Source organism: Alexandromys fortis, unplaced genomic scaffold (genome assembly GCF_014885135.2).
Source record: "Alexandromys fortis isolate MF-2015 unplaced genomic scaffold, M_Fortis_MF-2015_v1.1 scaffold_70, whole genome shotgun sequence".
NCBI lineage: Eukaryota > Metazoa > Chordata > Mammalia > Rodentia > Cricetidae > Alexandromys > Alexandromys fortis.
Window position 1 is genome coordinate 1,460,527 of NW_026067955.1, and position 19,380 is coordinate 1,479,906.

Consider the following 19,380-nt stretch of genomic DNA (forward strand, 5'->3'; position numbering starts at 1 on the left):
AAGGTGATGGATGACAAGAGCCGTGGGGCCGATTGTCCAAATGCAGCAGGAAGAAAAGTCAAGTGTGGACTCGATGTGTCCTGTGGATGGAGCGCCTTGGAGGTCAAGGTGACCTTAACTTTTCACGTGGTGGAGGTGAGTGGGGACTGCAGAAGGAAGAGGAGCCAGGATAGCAGGGGGAAGGAGAGGCAGAGAAGCAGTGACTCCCTGGCAAGTCTGACTACACAGGAAGCCAAGGACCCCTGGAGAGGCGGTGAGGCTGCAGCTCTAAGATGAAGAGTCTGGAGAGCAGGTTCAAATGCAGATGGAACAGAGCCAGGACCGAGAGACAGACAGACAGAGTGGGAGGTTTAAGTGACAGAACAGTGGAGACAGGAAATAAAGCAGGGAACGAGGGCCCCAGAAGGAGCAAGGATGACAACTCCCCAGCTCCCAGGGCTGCTGGCAGACCGATGGGGCGATGTGTGTGGTTGTGATCCACAGAATACCTTTCCCTTGGAGCATCTGAACATCCCATCTGCAGATGAAGCTGGGGCACAGCAATGTGGAAGAGTTCAGCCCCGGGCTCCCCTAGGATAGGATTCGAACTACAGGATAGGGAAGAGGGGGTCCTCTGAGCTATATACCATGCTTCTGCCTTCCAGCTTTTTCCATCTTAGCTCATCTCAAAAATATATTGTTTAATAAAGATTTAAAACAAACAAATGGGTTAATGGTTCATTCAGTATTCACAAAACATACCTTAAAACTGGCAATAGCCAGCTCAGATCAATTGAGCAATTTGTCTCTCAGATATATTGGATGGAAAAAAGTTGTCTCTAGATATTTGTACATAAACATATTAAAATCAAAAGTCAAAATGTTGTCACAGTTAACAGGAAACTGTGAAAAACTGTGAAAGAGAATGAAAGCGTAGACTTCCCAGGTGCTCATGTCATGTAACTCAGCCAAACAGCCGAGTCCCACGCAAGACCGTGAACTCTGAGGAAAAGTCCTCCAGGAGCATTTGAGGCTTGGGCACAAACACCAATGGGTGACATGAAAAAGAGGTTGGGATCACTATGGCTAATCTGGGGGTTTGGAGAAAGTGGCAGAACCTGACTGAACTATTCATAAAAGCAGGCAGCAAAGCTAGGGTGAAACATTTATCAAATGCTCCCTAGCTGGTTGGTAGGTATCAACCATGATACCCAACCCTTGTATCTCCCTCTCTGGGGAATGAAGGCTAAAACAAGACTCACATGTAGGCAACAGCCTGGACCTACTTGACCAAGAAACAGTAGGTGGCGCACACCTTTAATCCCAGCATTCAGGAGGCAGAGGCAGGTGAATCTCTGTGAGACTGGAGTCAACCTGATCTATATATCAAGTTCCAGACAAACCAGGGCTACATAGCACCCTGTCTCAAACAAGCAAGCAAGCAAACAAACAAACAAACAAAAAGTGAAAAAGGAAATAAGAAAGACAACCAGGTCACACCATGTACTAAGAAGCTAAACTTCTAGGCACTGCAGCGGTCCCTCTCTCTGTGACTTTTCATAAATCAGAAGATAAAGCCGCATTTCCAGGAAAATTCTGATTTTTTTTTCCTACAGAGATTTGACTCACAGCTGCAGAATGTTCAATTGAAGGCCTTGGCTCATGGGGCAAACTGTTCAATGCATCTGCCAACACTGCTGGCCTTTGGGGGAACAGGTGAGCACAATCCAGTACCTGCTTGCAGCAGCTTATGGTCTTGTGGACAGAGTGGATTTGCTGTGCCAGTATGTGACCAACACTGAACTTGTAGTTCCAGGAGGTCCTGATGTATGACCTGGAGAAGAGGGCTGAATTTCAGGCAGAGAGTGAGCAGGGAGCAAGTAGCTCAGTCCTCAGTAGCATGGAGCAAAGGGTGACAGAGGAGTGCCAGCCGAGGGGAAACTCCTGCAGGGCACAGTAGCACACACCTTAATCTCAACACCCAGGAGGCACAAACAGGCAAGTCTCTGTGAGTTTGATGTCTGCCTGGTTCACATAGTAAGGTCCAGGCCAGGAGTACACATGAAATCTTGTCTTTCTTTCTTTCTTTTTTTTTTTTTTTAAATCAAACTCCTGAAAAGACATTGATGCTACCCTAAGGAGATGAACTTACCTTGGATGGACAGGAAAGCCCTGATGTAATAATAAAAGGGCGGGACAGAAAGCTGATGCCAGGAGAATGTAACTCAGCTAATGCTTGACTAACATGCATGAGTCCTGGGTCCAAGTCCCTATATTGCAGACACCAGAGATGGTGGCACACACCTATGATCCCAGGACTAAGGAGGTAAAAACAGAAGAATCATACGTTTAAGGTCATCATTGGCTACATGGGAAGTTCAAGGATAGCCTGGGATATATGAGAGCCTCAGGGGCTAACAGACACAAGACCTGGTCTGCCATCCACAGAGAGACAATGAAAGCAGCTCCAATGCCAAGCACCATTACTAGAGTAGCAGCAACAGGACGGAGTGACTCCATAGATATGAGAAATTGAAGAATAGAAACATCTCAAGTTTGTGGTGCTCATGGAGCAGGAGACATTCTCTGAGATGGTAAGACAGAGAAGGACACATCTAATAGAGAAATAATGGGTTCAGACACGGGCACATTGAGTTGGAAGCAGCCGCAAGTCATCACTACGGAAATGTCCAGTGGGCAGAGACAGCCTCACTGAAAATGCAGTCAAAATCCTGGCTTGGTGGTGCATGCCCTTAATCCCAGCACTCTTGAGGCAGAGGCAGGAAGATCTCTGTGAGTTCAAGGCCAGCCTGATCTACAAGAGCTACTTCCAGGACAGCTAGGGCTGTTGCATAGAGAAACCCTGTCTAGAAAACGGCCTGGATGATTCAGCCCTGAGAAAAATGAGTGGCATGAGAAGAGGACTCAGGGAGAATGCAAAAACCATTGACCTTTGGAGAAGCAGGATGAATGAACAGTAGAGAGGCAGGATGGGAATCAGGAAGGCAGAGCCGTGCCTCTTCCACGGAAGACACGGCTCGGGGAGCAAGCAGAATCTCCAGGCTCAGGAACCACAATGCCATCACCTTGAACAAAAGAAGAAAAATACCTGCTGGTCTTGGCAAGAACAAAATTCTGCTGGGTGAGGCTGACTCCAGTTCTGCAATGCTACAGATGGGTCAGAAGGGCTCGGGAGCAAGCGGGGTGTACAGAGCCAGGGTAGTGGGCTGGGAACTCTTGAGAAGCTAGTTGGGGAGATTATGACGGACAGTAAATGGCGGGAATGTCTTGGGGTGTGCATTTCCCAAAATGAGCCTCACTGTTGTTTAGCCAAAGAGGGCTAGATGGGACCCTGTCAGTCTGAAGACTCATACGTGCCTCTCTCTAAACATTTACCGTAAGTTTGGCGTGGATCCTTTCATTCCCAACATTGTTTTCAGGAAAATTTCCAGATCCCAGTACCAACACCACTAATATGTACTGACTGCACGCTAAGGGCTGTGCTGAGTACTATCCGTGGACTATCTTACTTATTCTCAGAGAGGTTATCAGGAAACTATTGACAAAGAGGGAAACTGGGGCTTGGGAACTGTGATTTGGTCGCACAGTTAATAGAAAGTGGACATTTGGAATGTCATTCCCCTACTTAGAGACGGGGTGCCCACTGGCCTGGCAACCACCCGGTTACACTAGGCTGGCTGCCCAGTGGGCAAATCTCTGCCACTGCAGCATTGGGATTACACATACGAGCCACCATGTCTGGCTTTCGGGTCCTCATGCTCGCATTACAAGCATTTTCAGTACTCTGAGCCATTTCCCCATCCCTACTTTGCCCATTTTATAGACAAAGAAAACCCAGGTCACACAGCTAGCAAATGGAATACCTGGACCCAAACCCAAGGTGGCCTGATACAGTAACTTCCCAAGTCCTCATGCTTCCAGCCATGGCCATAGGCAGCTGCTCCTCGTCCTTTGACCTCAGGAACTTTGGGTGATCCACTAGGTGGGATGAATAATAGAAGTGTTGTAGGAGGGTAAGATGTAGCTTGCAGGAATAAAGAAGAGGGACAAAAGCCAAGGTCATGAGGACCATAGCTTGGAGTCAAGGCTGCCAACACCCTCTCTACACTCCTCTCTCTCGCTCTGCCTGGCTTTCTACAGTGGGTAGGAAAGATGCCCACAGCATCTAGCATGCATCTAAACAGGAAGAAACACTCTTCCTCCTATCATTAACACATACGTGGGAAGGAGTCTGGTTGGTACTATGCCCACACCTTGGACCAATCATTGTGGCTGGAGGATGGAGGTCTATGGTTGGTGTCATCTGAGTCCCATGTCTGCCTGATGGCAGTAGAGCAGGGATGGATAAAATTTTAACTGACAACCTACCATGAATATGTGACAATAGAGAGACATTTCCCAAAGGAAGAGGATGTCAGAAGTGAGGTGATGGAAATCAGGGAAGAGCAGAAGGAGCCACTAGCTGTCACCGTCCATTTGAGAGCCAGGAAGGACACACACAAACATCCCCACGTGGAGTTCACAGCCTTCAAGAGAAACACAGTTACAGACATGACGACATTAATAAGAGCTGATATTATCTACCATCTCTGAGCATCTACAGGGGCCTGGCGCTATCCCGGAAAGTGGGTACTGCTGTTACTCCACTTTTGTCTAAGAGACAGTAAAACAAACAACAATCTCCCCACCCCTCTGCCCTATACTAGGCAATTCAGAAAAATATAAAAATGTTTATGGGTCCCTTATCCCCACTCACAAAGGATAAATGACTTGCTTGGGGTCACACAGCTAGCACACAAAAACATACTGGGAAGTATTTGGTTAAGGGCAAAACAAAGCTACTGTAGACTAAGGATTAGAGAAGACTACCTAGAAGTGGAGGAGGTAGTGGGGGGACCAACGCTGAGCCTGGAGGATGGAACATCTGGCTGAGTATACAGGGAAGTGAGAGCGGTCATCCCCCCAAACTCAGGGAAGCAAGTCTGAACACTCGCACATCTGTCTGGTCCCTCCGTGCTATGGCGGATCTTTCAAGACTTCCACTCAGAAACACCTTCTCTGAGTCTGCTCTTCTCAGTTGACTCCAGTCAGCCCAACCATCTTCACGGGATTTGTACACTGGCCCCTGCATATTCTGTCCTGGTGCCTCCTGTTGAGCCCGGCTATGGATGGGTGCTAGGCATAGTTTGAGCCACAGCAAAGACAAAAGAAATATCACCTCCCCTTTCCCATGCACTGAATTTCCTAATGAGAGCCAAGATCAGTTAGTAGGTATTAATCTGAAACCTCACAGGCTCTCGACACTCCCAAGTCCAGTGCATCACCCCTACTGTGGCCGAATGCAGATAGTTCCAAGCCTAAGATGAGACTCATTTCACTGTTTCGAGCTTAGTTCATCCTTGGTACTGGCTGTCCCCCAGCATCATAGCTTCTGTAGACGCAGGGTTGGGACTGTGTGACTTCCATGCCATGGTCTTGATGTATTGACTCTGGACTCAATGGACTCTAGATAAAATGTCCTTGTGCTACTGAGTGCAGTTTGTCACAAATTTAAGCTTACCTCTTGGGTGAACCTGTCCCCAGCCCAGACAGCTAGGTACCATCAAAAGGCAATAGAGGAGGAACTTCTTGGTGCTTTTTTATATGGGAACATAATATAATCTCTGAGAGGACTCAGAGGCCAAGTTAAACTATTAATACCTATACCACCATAACTGTACTGAAACCTGGATCCCTTGAACCACCTTAAAATTCCATCCAGTTCCCAGCCCTCCCTGCCTCTTTGATTAAGGGCCTCGACTTCCTGTCTGTCCACCTTTTGAAATGTCTTCCTCACCAGCCATTCAGTCTTAAATCCCAACAATTTGGATCTTGTCATTCCCTACTCACCCACCTACACACAGAGCAAATTGTCCCTGCCAGTCACCAATTGCCTCCTAACTGTGAAGGCCAAACAACACTTTCCTTCCTGCCTTCTCATCTTTGACACTGTTGTGTCCAGCCTCTCTGTGCTGGGGAGCTCAGAGCCTCTCTATGAAGGGTCCACAACTCCATTCCCTGGGCTCTGTTCCTACCTCCCTGATTGCTACTTCCCTTTCTCACTCCTGGGCTCTTCCAAGCCACCAGCCTGGTTCTGAAGCTGCTAACGTTTCTTCTGCACAGCTAACCTTCTCTGAGGATGAGCCAAACCCACGACCACAAGCCCAGCACTGTCAAGCCCCAGCCCTTCTAAGAACAGAGATCTATTTTCCTTCTCTGCATGGCCTAAACTTCTGCTCTTCATGCCAGACCACCCAGATATACAACAACCATTGACTCAGCCTCTCCTGAGCCCTTTTTTCCACCCACCTTCCCCCTTGGGTAGCTGATGCCCTCTTCTCCCAGGTCACAGTCACCCAGACTCCTACTTCTCTGTTAAGATTCAGCTCAAGGACTGCTTTCCTGGGAAAACCCTTTAGGGGTGGGGGACGAGGGGCTGGCCTGTGCTTCTTACTCAGCACCCCATACCTGCCACGTTACCAAAGCTTCTAGAACTTGCCTGTGTTCTGCATGCACCACCCTTCGGTTTGCTCAAGAATGCCCTCTTGGGTTACTTTTCTTCCTCAGCAGAGCTAGTAGGGATCAAGGCCCGCTGAAGGCCCTGAAAGAAACAACAACAAAACCAACAAAACAAAACAAATAAACAAAAAACTGTTGAGAACTTGGATGAAGAACAAGGGGAACCGAACCACCAAAAACAAACAAACAAACAAAAACAGTATTTACCAACCCCTTCCTCTCAACCAGGGTGTGACACACAAATAGGCGTTCAGTAAAGGTTGGTTGGATTCTATTTACTGAACTGACACAAGATTTGGGGCAGTTTGCGGTGAGGAATGATGGCAGAGGAGGGAAAGAGACTGAAGGGGAAGCCCGGGGCGCACCGCAGTGGGCGAAGGAGGGCCAAGAGATTGTGTGAAAGAGAGGAGAGGGAACTTGGAGTCAAGTCCCGGGCTCCGTGTGCCCCAGGCTGCGGGCGGCAACCAGGCTAAGCCCTCCTCCAGCCCCGCCAGCGCCCAGTTCTTCCGGCACCCTGGGGTGGCGAGACCCCCCGGCTCGCGCGCTCGGCTCCGGGCGCTGGGAGGCGTGTGTGTCGCTTTAAAAGCTCCCTCCCGGCGCGCGGGGCCGGCCCCTTCCCTGCCAGCGCCGAAGCGAGCGGAGCCGCGCGAGCCCGGCGGCCTTTGAGGGAGCCAGCGCCCGCCCGGGCGGCCAGTCCGGCGGGGCGCGGCGGCGCTCGGGGGAAACCCGCCAGGCCCGCGGAGCCGGGAGGGTAGCGCAGAGTAGGGCGAAAGCGAGGCAGCCCGGGAGAGAGGCCCGAGCCGCCTCGGTCCCTCCTTTGCCCCATCGGCAGCCACCGGGCGCTCGGGGCCGCGAGGCGCGGAGCCGTGAGCGAGCGCGCAGGAGGCGGTGGAGCCTAGCGGAGGCTGCGCGCCCCGTGTGCCCGGCCGGGCCCGCCGCGCCTCCTCCATCGCCTCCCTGGTGCCTCGCTCACCCCCTCTGCTTCCCTTTGCTTCTTCTGCTCAGCCCCGCCGTGCCGAGATCCCTAGACCTCGTGCGCTCATCTCGGCAGTGCTGGACACCGGTCCCCCAGACCACCGCCGCCGCCCCTCCCCCGGGACTCGAAGGAATCCGGACTTTCCTCATCGTGGATCGAGACGACTGCCGGCTAGGCTGAGCGGGTTCTCCGGCCGCTCCGGACGCCGCCCGGGCCGGAGCACAGACATTCTGGGTCCTGACTGAGTGCACCTCGGACGCCTGTCAGTGCCAGCTCGAAAAGGGCAAGGCAAGCCAGGGGCAGGACAGACCCCGGAGGGGCCCCAGACCCGCCGAACTGGACTGGACAGAGAGAATCGAGAACCCTGCGGAGCCCGGGGAATGCCGGGCGTGGGCTGAGGGGATCCCGGCGCCCTCCCCAGCCCTCCGACTTTGGCTCAGTCGCCCGGACCGGACCGGCGTCTCCTCGGCCCGGGTCACCTGTGGCCTCGGGGCCCCCGAGCCCACCGGACCCTTGCAACCCGGAGCCTGGCGGGCGTGGTGGGAGATTTTTCCTGCCCCCTTCCCCGGAGTGCAGAGGCCCCGCCCCCTCCCACCGCCCAGATGTCTCCGGTCACAGCTCGTAGGACCTTCCTGAGGCCAGGAGCCGAAGGGTCCAGAGAGAGAAGTCCGCCCTAGGGGAGCCTTGGGGGCCCCCAACCTCGTCTTGGGGCTCGGCCCCCGACGCTGCTTGGAGGAAAGACCGGTGCCCCCATCCTCTGTAAGTCGGGGAGTCCAGCTTCCGAGGGAAGGCGGGGCTGGGGGAGGAAGAGTCCGCTGGGAAGGAGGGCACCCTGTGGGCATTGAAAGAAGGATGGAGGACTGGAGAGGCCCTGTGCTGAACCAGTCTGGCTAAGCTTGGTTGGTGGCTTGGGGGGGGGGGGGGGTAGAAACGATCATAGCTAGAGTGCCCCAGAGGAGGCTGAAGACTTATGCCTCTAAACCAGGGGCTCCTCCGCTCTTCCTATAGAAGAGGGGTGCGCTAGAAACCATCTGCCTCCACCATCCCTCCCCACAAACAAAAATAAATAAATAAATCTCCAGCGAGGAAGGAGGGTGCAGGCAAGGGAGAAGAGGGAGGCAGCAGCAGCAGGCTGGTGCAGCAGCCTGGGAGGGCTGACGCCAGGCTCGCTCTTTCTGCAGGGGGCTGCCCTCCTCCAATCCAGGTCCCTCTCCAGCGCTGTTCACATCTGGAGCCCCCTCCACATCTGGAAGACCCTGACCACCGTCCCTTTGCAGGTTCAGCTGCGTCTAGAGACCTCTGCCTTTATAACTGCCTAGGAGTTGCGAGGGGATTGCTGCCTTCCCCCATCCCAAGGGCATCTCTTACCCTAGTCCTTGCAGAATCATCCCCCTGCCTCCACACCCAGATTCAGGCAAAGATCAGCTTTGTACACCACAGGCTCTTCAAGTCCTGGAAGCTGTTCTTGGGCCCTAAGGTCCCTCCCCTTGCCCTCTTGTGTCCTCACCTTGACCCCCCCCCATCAGACTCTGTCTCCCTCTGGGTGCTCCATCCCCCACCCAGAGGCAGAGTAGGTCGAGTGGCAGGCTGCAGGGGCTGGGTGAGGGCCGCCCAAGGCCAGGGTAGGCTGGGGGGCCGTTAAAATGTGGAGCTCTGCCCGGCCGAGGGAGGCTCCGTGGAGGCAGGCAAAGCGTGTGCCCCGCTGGGGCGAGTATGGGCAGGCTTGCGGCCACGTGGTGAAGGATGAACATTCGGGGTGCCCCAGACCTCGGGCAGCCCAGTGACAACCCCAACAGTGGTGGAGAGAGAGAGCGGATTCGACAGCGTATGAAGATGGTCATCGGGCAACTTGAAGGCATCCTGAAGGAACTCAAAGAAGTGGCTAAGGAGCTGAGGGAGGTGAGTGAGAGGCAGGGGTGGGGAGGGATGGGGGCACACAGACCTCAGCCCTGTCTGGCTGGGCTCAGCATCAAAACATGTATGTGTGTTTGCGTGTGCAATGCTATGTGCACATGGCATATTCCACAGAGGCCCACCCTTCTCATTCTTTCTTCAAGTCTGTTTTGCTAAAAATCACTGTCCCCAGAGCTGGTGGGGCCTTCGTGTGGTGGTGACTGTTTGAGCAGGTGCCAATGGGCCCAGCTCCATAGTTAGCACTCAGGGTGCCCAATGAGGACTAAATCTGCCCCTCTCCACTCTTAGTGGGACACATTCTTCTAAAACCCAAACTGTCCTTTGACCCCACTACTTACCTCCCAGACTCTAAGCAAGGGCTCTAGGAGCATGTGGATGGCTCACCTTAACTGATCCCCGCTGCTTGAGGCCCAGCTCGAAAAGTATTGCTTCCAGGGCCACACAGATACTCCAAACCTTAATTTCCAAAAGGGGAGAGGGGTTACAAGCAGTTGTGGCCTCCCTGTCTTAGGATGAGGATATGGCTGGAAAATGTGGGGGGATCAGAGGTCCTGTACACTGAAGAAGAGCTCTTTTATGCATATGTGACCCCCCCCCCAAGGCATGCTTCTGGATGGTTTTTGCAAAGACCAGAAAGTCACCAAGAAGCCCTCTCTGGCTTTCTAATCGGAGCCCAGTTTAATTACTGCTTCCCACATTGCTGGAGTAATGAGGTACACATGTCTTCCACCCTGCCCCCTGGGCAGTGTTCAAGTCCAAAATGCATGACCAGCGTTCTGAGCCGCTGGCCTGAATTTGCCCGCTGGGTCCCATTTCAACAGCCAGGTGGGCTTTAGGCAACTTCCAACTCCTTGTAACCAGGGCCCCTGCAGAGACAGAAGCAGAATGGATCATTCTGAGTTATGAGCCCCAGCTTCCCCACCAGCTGCGTATCCCGGGAGAGAGGGCTGTAGAAGGCTATGGAGATGGGGCAGGCTGTGAGCAGTGTGGCTTTCCACCCTGGCCTGAATTCAAGGCATGGAGAGGGGCTCCTTCTTTGAAGAGAGCTGTGACTTGGAGGGTGACAGAGATGCCAGGCCTGTTAGAGTAGACCTTGAGGGTCCAAGGTCTGCCTCATGAGACCTGCCAGGGGGTCCTGTCTCCAGATGTGGGGATGGTGGACGTTTCAGGCAGGCAGAGGTGGTGGTGCTCCTGCCCGTATGCTAGGCTGGTATGGTCTGGACTCCATAATACAATTTGGAAACCAAAGGCCACAGGTCCCTGAACACCCCTTCCTCTGACCTCATGAGTCCAAAGTATTAGGTTGTCCTCTCCTGCCCTGTCTTATTCTGGATCCTCTGTGGTTTAATAGGGGCCTTGAGAACTATCCAAAGTCTTGGCCTCAGGCAGGATCATGGGACCCAACCAGAGCTGGTATTGTGCATAATCCTGGAAGTCAGCCTTGGTACAACTCCCAGTGGGGCAGGCCTTTGCCTCTTCTCCCTTGGCATAATGATCCAGAACTTAAAGGGATCTCACAAGTAGTCCACGCAAACCCTGTCCACTTCCTGTGGAAGAAACTGGGGTCCGGAGAGGAATAGGGGCTTACCCAAGGCTACACAACCCACCCATGACAGAATTGAGTCTGGAACTCAAGATTCCCAGTGCCTATTTGAAGCTTCAGCAGGTGGGCTATTGTGTAATCTCAGCATTTTGACAGGAGCTTCCAAAGATGCTTGATGCTTGTGATTTGACGCCCAAGTGCCAGGGTTAATTTGTGGAGCTTTTAAATGCCCCCATCTTTTCTTTCATACTCACTGATTCCCGCGCCTCTCACCCCAGAGCTCCAGGTGACAGTCTGCACACACCAGAGGTCTGAACCAGGAGAAAGTGATGAGTCCCCTCCCCCACATCTGTAGGCCATGTGTCTCCACCCAAGACTTTGGCAGGTTGCTATGGAAACCAGAGTCTACCCCGTATGCCACTGCCTGCCCGCTGCCAATGGTACCCAGCTGGGTGGGGGGTTGAGCCTCAGAGCTCCCTAGTCCCCCAGAAAGGGGATGTGTACATAGGGTGATAGACAGAGAGGAAGGGAGACCCGAGCAGAAGAGCTGTCATAACCAACTTTCTCTGGGCTGGGGTTTGTTGGGGACAGGAGTATCTGTGGATATCAGGTCCTCGCTTCAAACTTGTGATGTAGCTCTAGGTCCTTCAGAAGGACATAAAGCTGATCTGTCTCTCTCCACTCAGGCCCTTTGTGGTGTTTCGCCATCAGGGCTATGGGGAGGCCCATGGTAAAGTGAACAAGCCCCTATTCCCGCATCATACCCGACTCCCTGGGCAGCACCTGCTCGGTCCCGCCAGCTCAGACCAAATTCTTTAGTATGGAGACTAGAGTTACACACAGGGTTGGCAGGGATGCTGTTCAGGAACCTTGTTGAAGGAGCTAGGCAGCAAAGAGCAGGCTCTGCCATTCTCTGTCCTCCCTTCACCATCCTCCCCCTGCCTGACACCTCTGATCCCAGAAGACACCCCAAACACACACACACACACACACACACACACACACACACTCCTGAGCTCAAAGCCTGAAACTAACCAGAAAATGAAAACCACCAAAGCCTAGGGCTCCCTGAGTCTCCCTTTGCTCCTCTCTGAATGGGGCTGTGGATGGGGAGGATGAGGAGGAGTTATCCCTTCCAGTGATGCTGCAATGTTTTTGGAAGCTTCGCATGAAGGAGGAGGGCCGATACTTTCTCACACTTCCAGAGGATTTGGAGTTCCCTCTCCCCATCCTCCCAGCCCGCACTTCAGCTCCCTGGGTCGGGGGTGGGGACAAAGGGAGGTAAGGATGGCAAACACACTGTGAAAGCTGAAGCTGAGCTGCCCAGGGATGCGGCATGACAGTCAGACATTAATTAGCCCTCATTTCTCCCAGGCTCCCCAATACCACAGGATGCCAGGCCAATCACAGCAGGCTCCCTAAGCTCCCCGGATTCCATGGATCTCAGTTAGAGACATAGACCATCCCAAGGGAAAGGAGCACATGCCAGGCAGCCAGAGATTTCTGGTTCAGTCCTTAGTACAGCTGTCTCCCGAGCTGTGTGAACTTAGGAAAGTTACTTTGCTTCTCTGTGCTTCAGTTGGCTCATCTGTAAGAGGAAGATACCAACTCATTCTATGCTCTCTTTTATACACAAAGCCAGCTCCATATCCTTTTTGTTTTGTTTTTGCTTTGCAAACCTAGGTCCTAATACATGTGAGGCAACCGTTCTCCCATAGAGCTCGGGCTCTGCCACCCACGAGGTATTGTTACTGAATGAGTCTAGCACTTCCCTGCACAGCCTTGTTTTCTAGAGTCACATAAGCTTTTTAGCCAAAAGCATGGGGATGGGGGCCAGATCCTGGCTGCTTGGTAGAAATCTCTAATAGGTCGCCTGCAGAAAGGTAGTCCGTCCCCTGCCCAGAGAGTACTGCAGGGATGGAGGTAGCACTAAGGGGCTCCTCTAGAGTGGTTTTAGAGCCGAGATGCATAGAAATGAGGGACGAGGTCAGCACGCATCTGGGGGGAAGAGCATTGCAGGCGGTGGGAGCTGTGATACCAGGGTCTTGAGGAGGAAGTGTGCCGGATCATCAGGAAGCCAGTAGAAAGTGGAGCAGAGAGGGACAGGGGTCTAGGGGTGGGGCAAGGGAGGGTGTCCCATGGAGCCTGTGCATCCGAGTGTGGAACTCAAGTTTGCTGAAAGTGAGAAGCCCACACACTTTTAATACATCTTGGTTACGTTTCTGACGAAACTGCCTTCCTACCGTTCCCACTGCTGCCCACAGACTCAGCTCCCACAGGCATGGTGAAGGTTCCTCATCCTTGGCCCATCAGATTTTGAGCTCCCCTTGAACATGTACTTGTTTCTTCCTGGTCCATAGGGGTTCAGAAGTGATCCTTTATTGAACCTCTGTACCCCCGCATCATCAGTGAGTCTCGACTAGAATCTAACTTAAAGACGCTGTCACCTCTATATGCCAAAAACCTCAGGAGAAAGGGGTAGGCACAGCCTGTTCACGGACTGAGGTGGCGGTGGAGGGTCCTGCAACCTGGTTTGCATAGAAATCAGGCTCTGTGGCAGCCTGTTTCCCAGCTGTCCATCAGCCAGGTTCCATGTGTAAAGGTGGCAGGGAAAGCCACAGACCTTGCTAGTAAGAGCTAAGTAAGTGTGGCCTACCAGGAAGCAGCTGGAGCAGGAAAATCTGGGGACCACAGGGTTGCACCAAAGTGGGTCAGCTCGGTACCCGCAGCTCAGTACAACTTGGGTGGATTTTTTTCCTTATTATTTTTTTTTCATGCCTTCCTTTCCTCCCTTTTCCCTTTGCCTTCTCCTCCTCTGGACAGATTCATAGAGGCTCCCTAGCCAATTAGGCCAAATTGCAGGATGAGAGCCATGAATCATGGTCAGCTCACTCCCCATCTCCCCAATGCCACAGCCCCCCAGGAAGATAATAAACAATGTAATCACAGAATTAAAAAATAATCAGTGGTCATAAATAATGCAGGATCCCCAGTTATGTAACCAGCTGCCCAGGGAGTTAAGAAAGAGGGAAGGAAGGAGAGGGAACACTGGATCTGGGACTCTGGGTCCCTCAGCACTGGCTGTTGGGCCTCAGGGGATGTGCACCCATTCATGCACACACGCACATATGCACACATGTGCTCATGTATACACGCACGCACTCGACACAAGCATGTATGCATGCATTCATCTGAATGGAGTTCAGCCAGTGTTGGTGGTCCAGGTCTGTAACAAAGAGGCCTCCCAGGCTTCTTTCAGGTGATCTGTAGCTGTGTTTATAGAGTGGGCCAGAATCTGGGCCACAATAGTAGATGAAACAGACCCAGCCTTGCCCTCTCTTAGGGTGACTGTCTAGTAGGGAGGCTGACATCAACTGCATCACAACATACATGCATAGAAGTATAGCTGTGACCAACATCGCCCTCAGCTGGGTTCTTCGAGGAAGTGAGGATGGATGGTGGGAGGGAGGGCACACCAGGTGAGCCCAGTGGCAGCTGGAGCTCCAGCTCTGTAAAATGTGCAGAGAGATGAGGGGGAGGCCACTTGCTGGAGGGGAAAGGGGGTGGCGTTTGGAAGGCTCAGAAGTTTGGGAAACAGGGAAGGGTTGGAGGCAGAGGGGTGATGTGGTCCTGATGCTGATCGGGAAATCTGTTGCAGAGCATGGAGCAGGCACTGGTGGGAAGTTCCTGTTGGTGGGCAAGGCTGAGATCAAGACAGAGGCTGGCGACACTCTTGGAACAGGAGTTAGGTTCTGGCTCAGCCCTGCCCTCCCTCCCAGGCACTCACTCTTGGCCCCTCTGAAACAGATTAGTCTTGTTTATAAGACGCCAGTCCCAGGAGTCAGGACTCCACTTCAGGCTTTAACTCAGCTCTTTCCAGGTGCTGGGCCTCAGTTTCCCTGTCTGCAAGCGCAATAGCACAGGTAGTGTCTCTCTAGTTACCCCCCCCATCTTAGAGATTTTCCTGGTTCTTTCTCCTTTCTCCCCCTCTTTTCTTCTGTGTATATAATTATTTCTCTGCACTCCAAGACAATCCCAAATTACATGTAGGCAAAATGATTATTAAATCTCGGAGAGAAATCACAGATTTCAAGACAGCCAGAGCAGAGAGGCAGGTAGCACGGGCCTGTACCATACTTGCTCTGCACATTGACCTGTGAAACTAGACACCAGGGAAGGATTAGCGGGTTTATGAGCTGATCACGGCCCTACACAGAAGCTGGACACTGTGGGCACATGGCTTCTCTTTCTCGCTCTCACTTCTGTCATTTATCAAGTCACTGGGAAACCAGAGCTGCCTGTGAGCCTCACAGCCTCAGGCCTCATGGGGCCCCTTCAAGTTCTGTTCTGAATGGACACACCCACACTTCAGGCAAAATGGGCAGTATTGGCACATGGGGCCACGGAAGGCACACCTACCATATCCTGGCATCATTTTGAACAGGTATCGAAAGCTGCCCATCAGTGCGGCATTCCTTAGGTGAAAACCTGTCTCCCATCTGCTCTTGGGCCTGGGTGTGTGCTTACGCTCACTGGTGTGAGATAGATGCTGCTCTTCTCACTGTTCTGCGTGCTTTCCTGGGGGCATTAGGTTCAGTCATCACCGTGGCTCTCAAGCAGAGAGAATTCTCTGATGAAGAAGCAGAGGCTAAAGGCAGAGTAACTTGGTTAAGGCTGCACAGCCCATAAGTAGTGAAGTCAGGGTTGGAGTCCAGCATCGGCTTCAGAGCCCAGGTATGGACAGGTTTGGCTGTCCTGACACTGTAGTTTAAAATACAGTGATATCTCTTCCATCTTCATCTCCCTGGACAAGGAGAGGGGTGTCAGAGTTAGAGACCACAGCTGGGAAGTGAATTATCACCTGCCTTCAGTTCCACTGCCAGGAGGGGGCAGACGTGAGACCCAGAAACCCGCTCCTTCGCTCTTCCTCCACATCCTGTGCAGAACCAAAGGAGGATGCTAAAGAAGAAGGGAAGGGACCCAATGAGAAGGCCTCTAGAACAGGCTAGCCAGGGCTTCCTCAGTGGAAGGAACACGTCTGGCCTCCCAAGCTTCTAGGCTCCTGTTGGGCATGCCTGGGATATCCCTGCTATCTATCCCTTAGGCCTGGGGCCTGACAGTGCTCATTCCTACTGAGCTTTTGGAAGCCAGAAAGCTCTGCTCAGCCTGGTCTCTGCTGAGTCTGTGAGATCTCAACTCCAGCTTCCTCCTGGCGCCCCTAGCCTGGGGCTGTAGCAGCTGAGGACAGTTTTTCCCCTTCTTAGGTTGCCCCAGCACCCAGGCTACCAGGCTAGTGCCTCTGAAAACAAGAGGCAGCCACTGGGAACATTATGATCTCATGAGTGTAGAGTAGAAAGCCTGATATGTCGTCGTAGGTCATCCGAGGTATGAAATGTCACTTTGACCCCCGGGCTCCTGAGTCCTCCTACCATCAGTACTGCTGCCTGCAAAGCTCTAATGATTTTGGCCAGGCACTCAGTGACAAATGATTTTGAGTTCCAGCAATCTTATGTGACTTGCCCAATTTCTGTCCCCGTGTGTCCTGACTCCTCCAGTTTGCTGCAGACCTCAGCAAAGAATTTCTTCGATCCCTGACTTAGGGCAGCCACCACCTAAACACTTTCCCATGCTGACTCTTACAGACACAGATTCCTAGAATCTCCCTTAGAAGTAAACCAATTCACCCACTCAGAGGTAGAGAAACAGACCTTAAGAGGGATAGGGACAGGTCACTTGCAACTAGAGCCCAGCTCCCACTGACCCAGAAGCTGTTGCAGGCAGCGTCTTTCTCTTTTACCTCAGGGCACTTGCCACCTACCCTTCCCCATGCATGGAATAACGGCTCTTGCTAGCAGTTCCCGGAAATGAGATCAGGTTAAGGCTTGCTTAGTTACCTTATTGACTGACTGACCGCCCTGAGCCCAGGCAGATAATGCCAGCCAGATGCAGGGAGCTGAATACAGTTCCTGATATCTTTGTCCCCGAGTCTCTGTGTCTTAGACACTTGTCCCCCCTCTGCTTTTTATTGTTTTATGTTTGAGTCTTGGCCTGACTCCGCTCTCTTCATCCTCATGTCTGTCCTCCACGTAGGCCTCCACCTAGTCTGCCTCCCTCTCTCGCAGCGTTCTACCCTGATATATGTGCAGATAGCCACAGGCAAGTGTATATCTGCAGGCAGAGCCACCTGCTCAGAGGCCAAGGGCTTCCCTTTGGGTCACTGGGAGGCGGGCAGGCAGAGAAGGGTACAGTGACCTCCACAGATGAGCTGCCTGCCCCATGGAGTGGTTTTTAATAATCATCCCCGGGCCAGGGCGGATGGTCTCTTTATTGCTTCCCAAAGAATTCTGGCTTTTTTTCCTTTTCCCAACAAGCTGAGATTGCTCTCCATTCATCAGTAGGCAGGGAAGGCAAGGCAGGCAGGTGGGGGTTCCAGAGCTTGAGGGTAGCCGGGGAGGGTGACTCAGCCAGTGCCGCACACCTGTTGTTCCAGTCCCCGGGGTTGGAAAGAGATCCCTGAGTGAGTCACTCACTGATGGGTCTGGAAGGCTTTAGTGAGGCTGGGCAGGGTCTTCTTTCTCTCCTGGCTTCCGGTCCAGCTACCACGTTATAGAGTCAGCAGCCGGGAGGCCCCCCGGGCTTGCTGGAGTCCCTCTACCCCTTCTATCCGACCCCCTCTCAATCAGTACAAGCATAAGCCCTGTTCATGACACTGTCCTCCCTACAAACGGCAGCTGTGTTGAGAGAGAAGAATGTGTGAATGAACAGGGTGCCTGGGGGGAGGCAGTGCCCCTCCCTCCAGGGGACAGCACAAGCTGTCCATCCTCGTCCAACCTGGCCTTGTGTGTTTGAGACTGAGTCTCTCACAGGCCTGGAACTTGCCAAGTAGGCTTGGCTGGCTGGCCAGAAAGCCCCAGGGATCCTCCTGTCTCCACTTCCCTGGGGCTAGGGTTATAAGCATGCACCACCATATCCAGCTTTGGATGGGTTCTAGGACTCGAACCCAAGTCCTCATGCTTACACAGCAAGCTCTTTACCAACCGAGCTGTCTTCTCAGCCCTAATTTGGGCTCTTAACAGTGCAAACAAACCTGTGATTTCTGTTCAGCCACCGTCTTCCAGAGTCACCTGCCAGGAGGTCTCCAGGGCAGGGGCAGAGGCACACACGCACCCAGCCGCTCTCACCTCCTCTCCCTTCCCTGGCCAGGTGGTGAGTCAGATCGACAAGCTCACCTCTGACTTTGACTTTGAACTGGAGCCAGACGACTGGACCACGGCCACTGTGAGCAGCACCTCCAGCAGTGACAAGGCGGGTGTGGGCGGCCCCTTTGACACGGGCCACCTGGACTTCATGACAGCCGATATCCTCTCAGACAGCTGGGAGTTCTGTTCCTTCCTGGACGTCTCCACCCCATCGGACTCCGTGGATGGCCCTGAGGCACCACGGCCAGGCACCGGCCCTGACTACCAGCTCATGAATGGTGGTTTGCCCATCCCCAACGGGCCGCGAGTGGAGACGCCAGATTCCTCCAGCGAAGAGGCCTTCAGTGCTGGCCCTGCGAAGGGTCAGGGACCCCAGCGGACCCCAGGGACGAGGGAAAGGGTGCGGTTCAGTGACAAAGTGCTCTACCACGCTCTGTGCTGTGATGATGAAGAGGGCGATGGGGAGGAGGAGGCGGAGGAGGAGGCAGGCCTGACCCCAGAGCTGCCCCACGTGGAGCCACACACAGGCCCCCTCAAGCCCTCCCCAGCCCCCCAAAAAACCAGGCGCTCTCCGTTGACTACCCGACGCCTGGGCCCCACGTTGGCTCCAGAACAGACCCGGAGGGTCACAAGGAACAGCAGCACCCAGACAGTATCAGACAAGAGCACGCAGACAGTGCTGCCCTATACGGCCACCAAACAGAAAACCAAGGGCAAGAACTAGGGGCTGGGGAGGGGGGAATGCATAGAGCTATAAATATATATATATATATATTTAAACAAACAGTCATAATAAAATTCATAAATACTAAGGATCCGGGCCCACAGGCCCCAAAGCCTCAAGAAAGCTCATCGTAAAACAATCAGATGTCCAGAGTTTACCCTCTCCTTCAGATGGCAGGGTCCTAAGGGAGCTGAACCCTGCTGTGCCCACTGCAAGCCCCCAGCACCACAGAGGTCTCTGACTGCTGGCCTGGGCCGTGTCCTAGAGACAAGCTAAGAGAAGAGTATCCCAGGGCAGGGATATAAGGACTTAAAACCCCCAAAGGACTCCATCCTCCTGCTCAGAGCTCCGTGGAGAGACAGCCCCACCTCACACCCCTCCCCCACCGTGCATTTTAGGATTGCCCGCAACACTGAGAGGGATACCCTGCCCTGGGAGAGGCTGGCAGCCACAGAGCAAATCTGAG

The 19,380-nt window shown here is 53.2% G+C and overlaps 2 protein-coding genes across 2 annotated transcripts; one reads left to right on the forward strand and one right to left on the reverse strand.

Moving 5' to 3' along the window:
• Window positions 1-6,533: 6,533 nt before the first annotated feature.
• LOC126507508 (collagen alpha-1(X) chain-like) lies at window positions 6,534-7,508 on the reverse strand. Its single transcript, XM_050152014.1, has 2 exons — window positions 6,770-7,508; window positions 6,534-6,640 (listed from the first exon to the last, which is right to left on the reverse strand). Exon 1 carries the CDS (start codon window positions 7,506-7,508, stop codon window positions 6,834-6,836), a length of 675 nt encoding a protein of 224 aa, XP_050007971.1. The 3' UTR covers window positions 6,534-6,640; window positions 6,770-6,833.
• On the forward strand, window positions 7,190-19,001 carry Insyn1 (inhibitory synaptic factor 1). Its single transcript, XM_050152013.1, has 3 exons — window positions 7,190-8,293; window positions 8,716-9,433; window positions 18,195-19,001. The coding sequence occupies exons 2-3, from the start codon at window positions 9,278-9,280 to the stop codon at window positions 18,912-18,914; spliced, it is 876 nt and encodes a 291-aa protein (XP_050007970.1). The 5' UTR covers window positions 7,190-8,293; window positions 8,716-9,277; the 3' UTR covers window positions 18,915-19,001.
• Window positions 19,002-19,380: the final 379 nt, after the last annotated feature.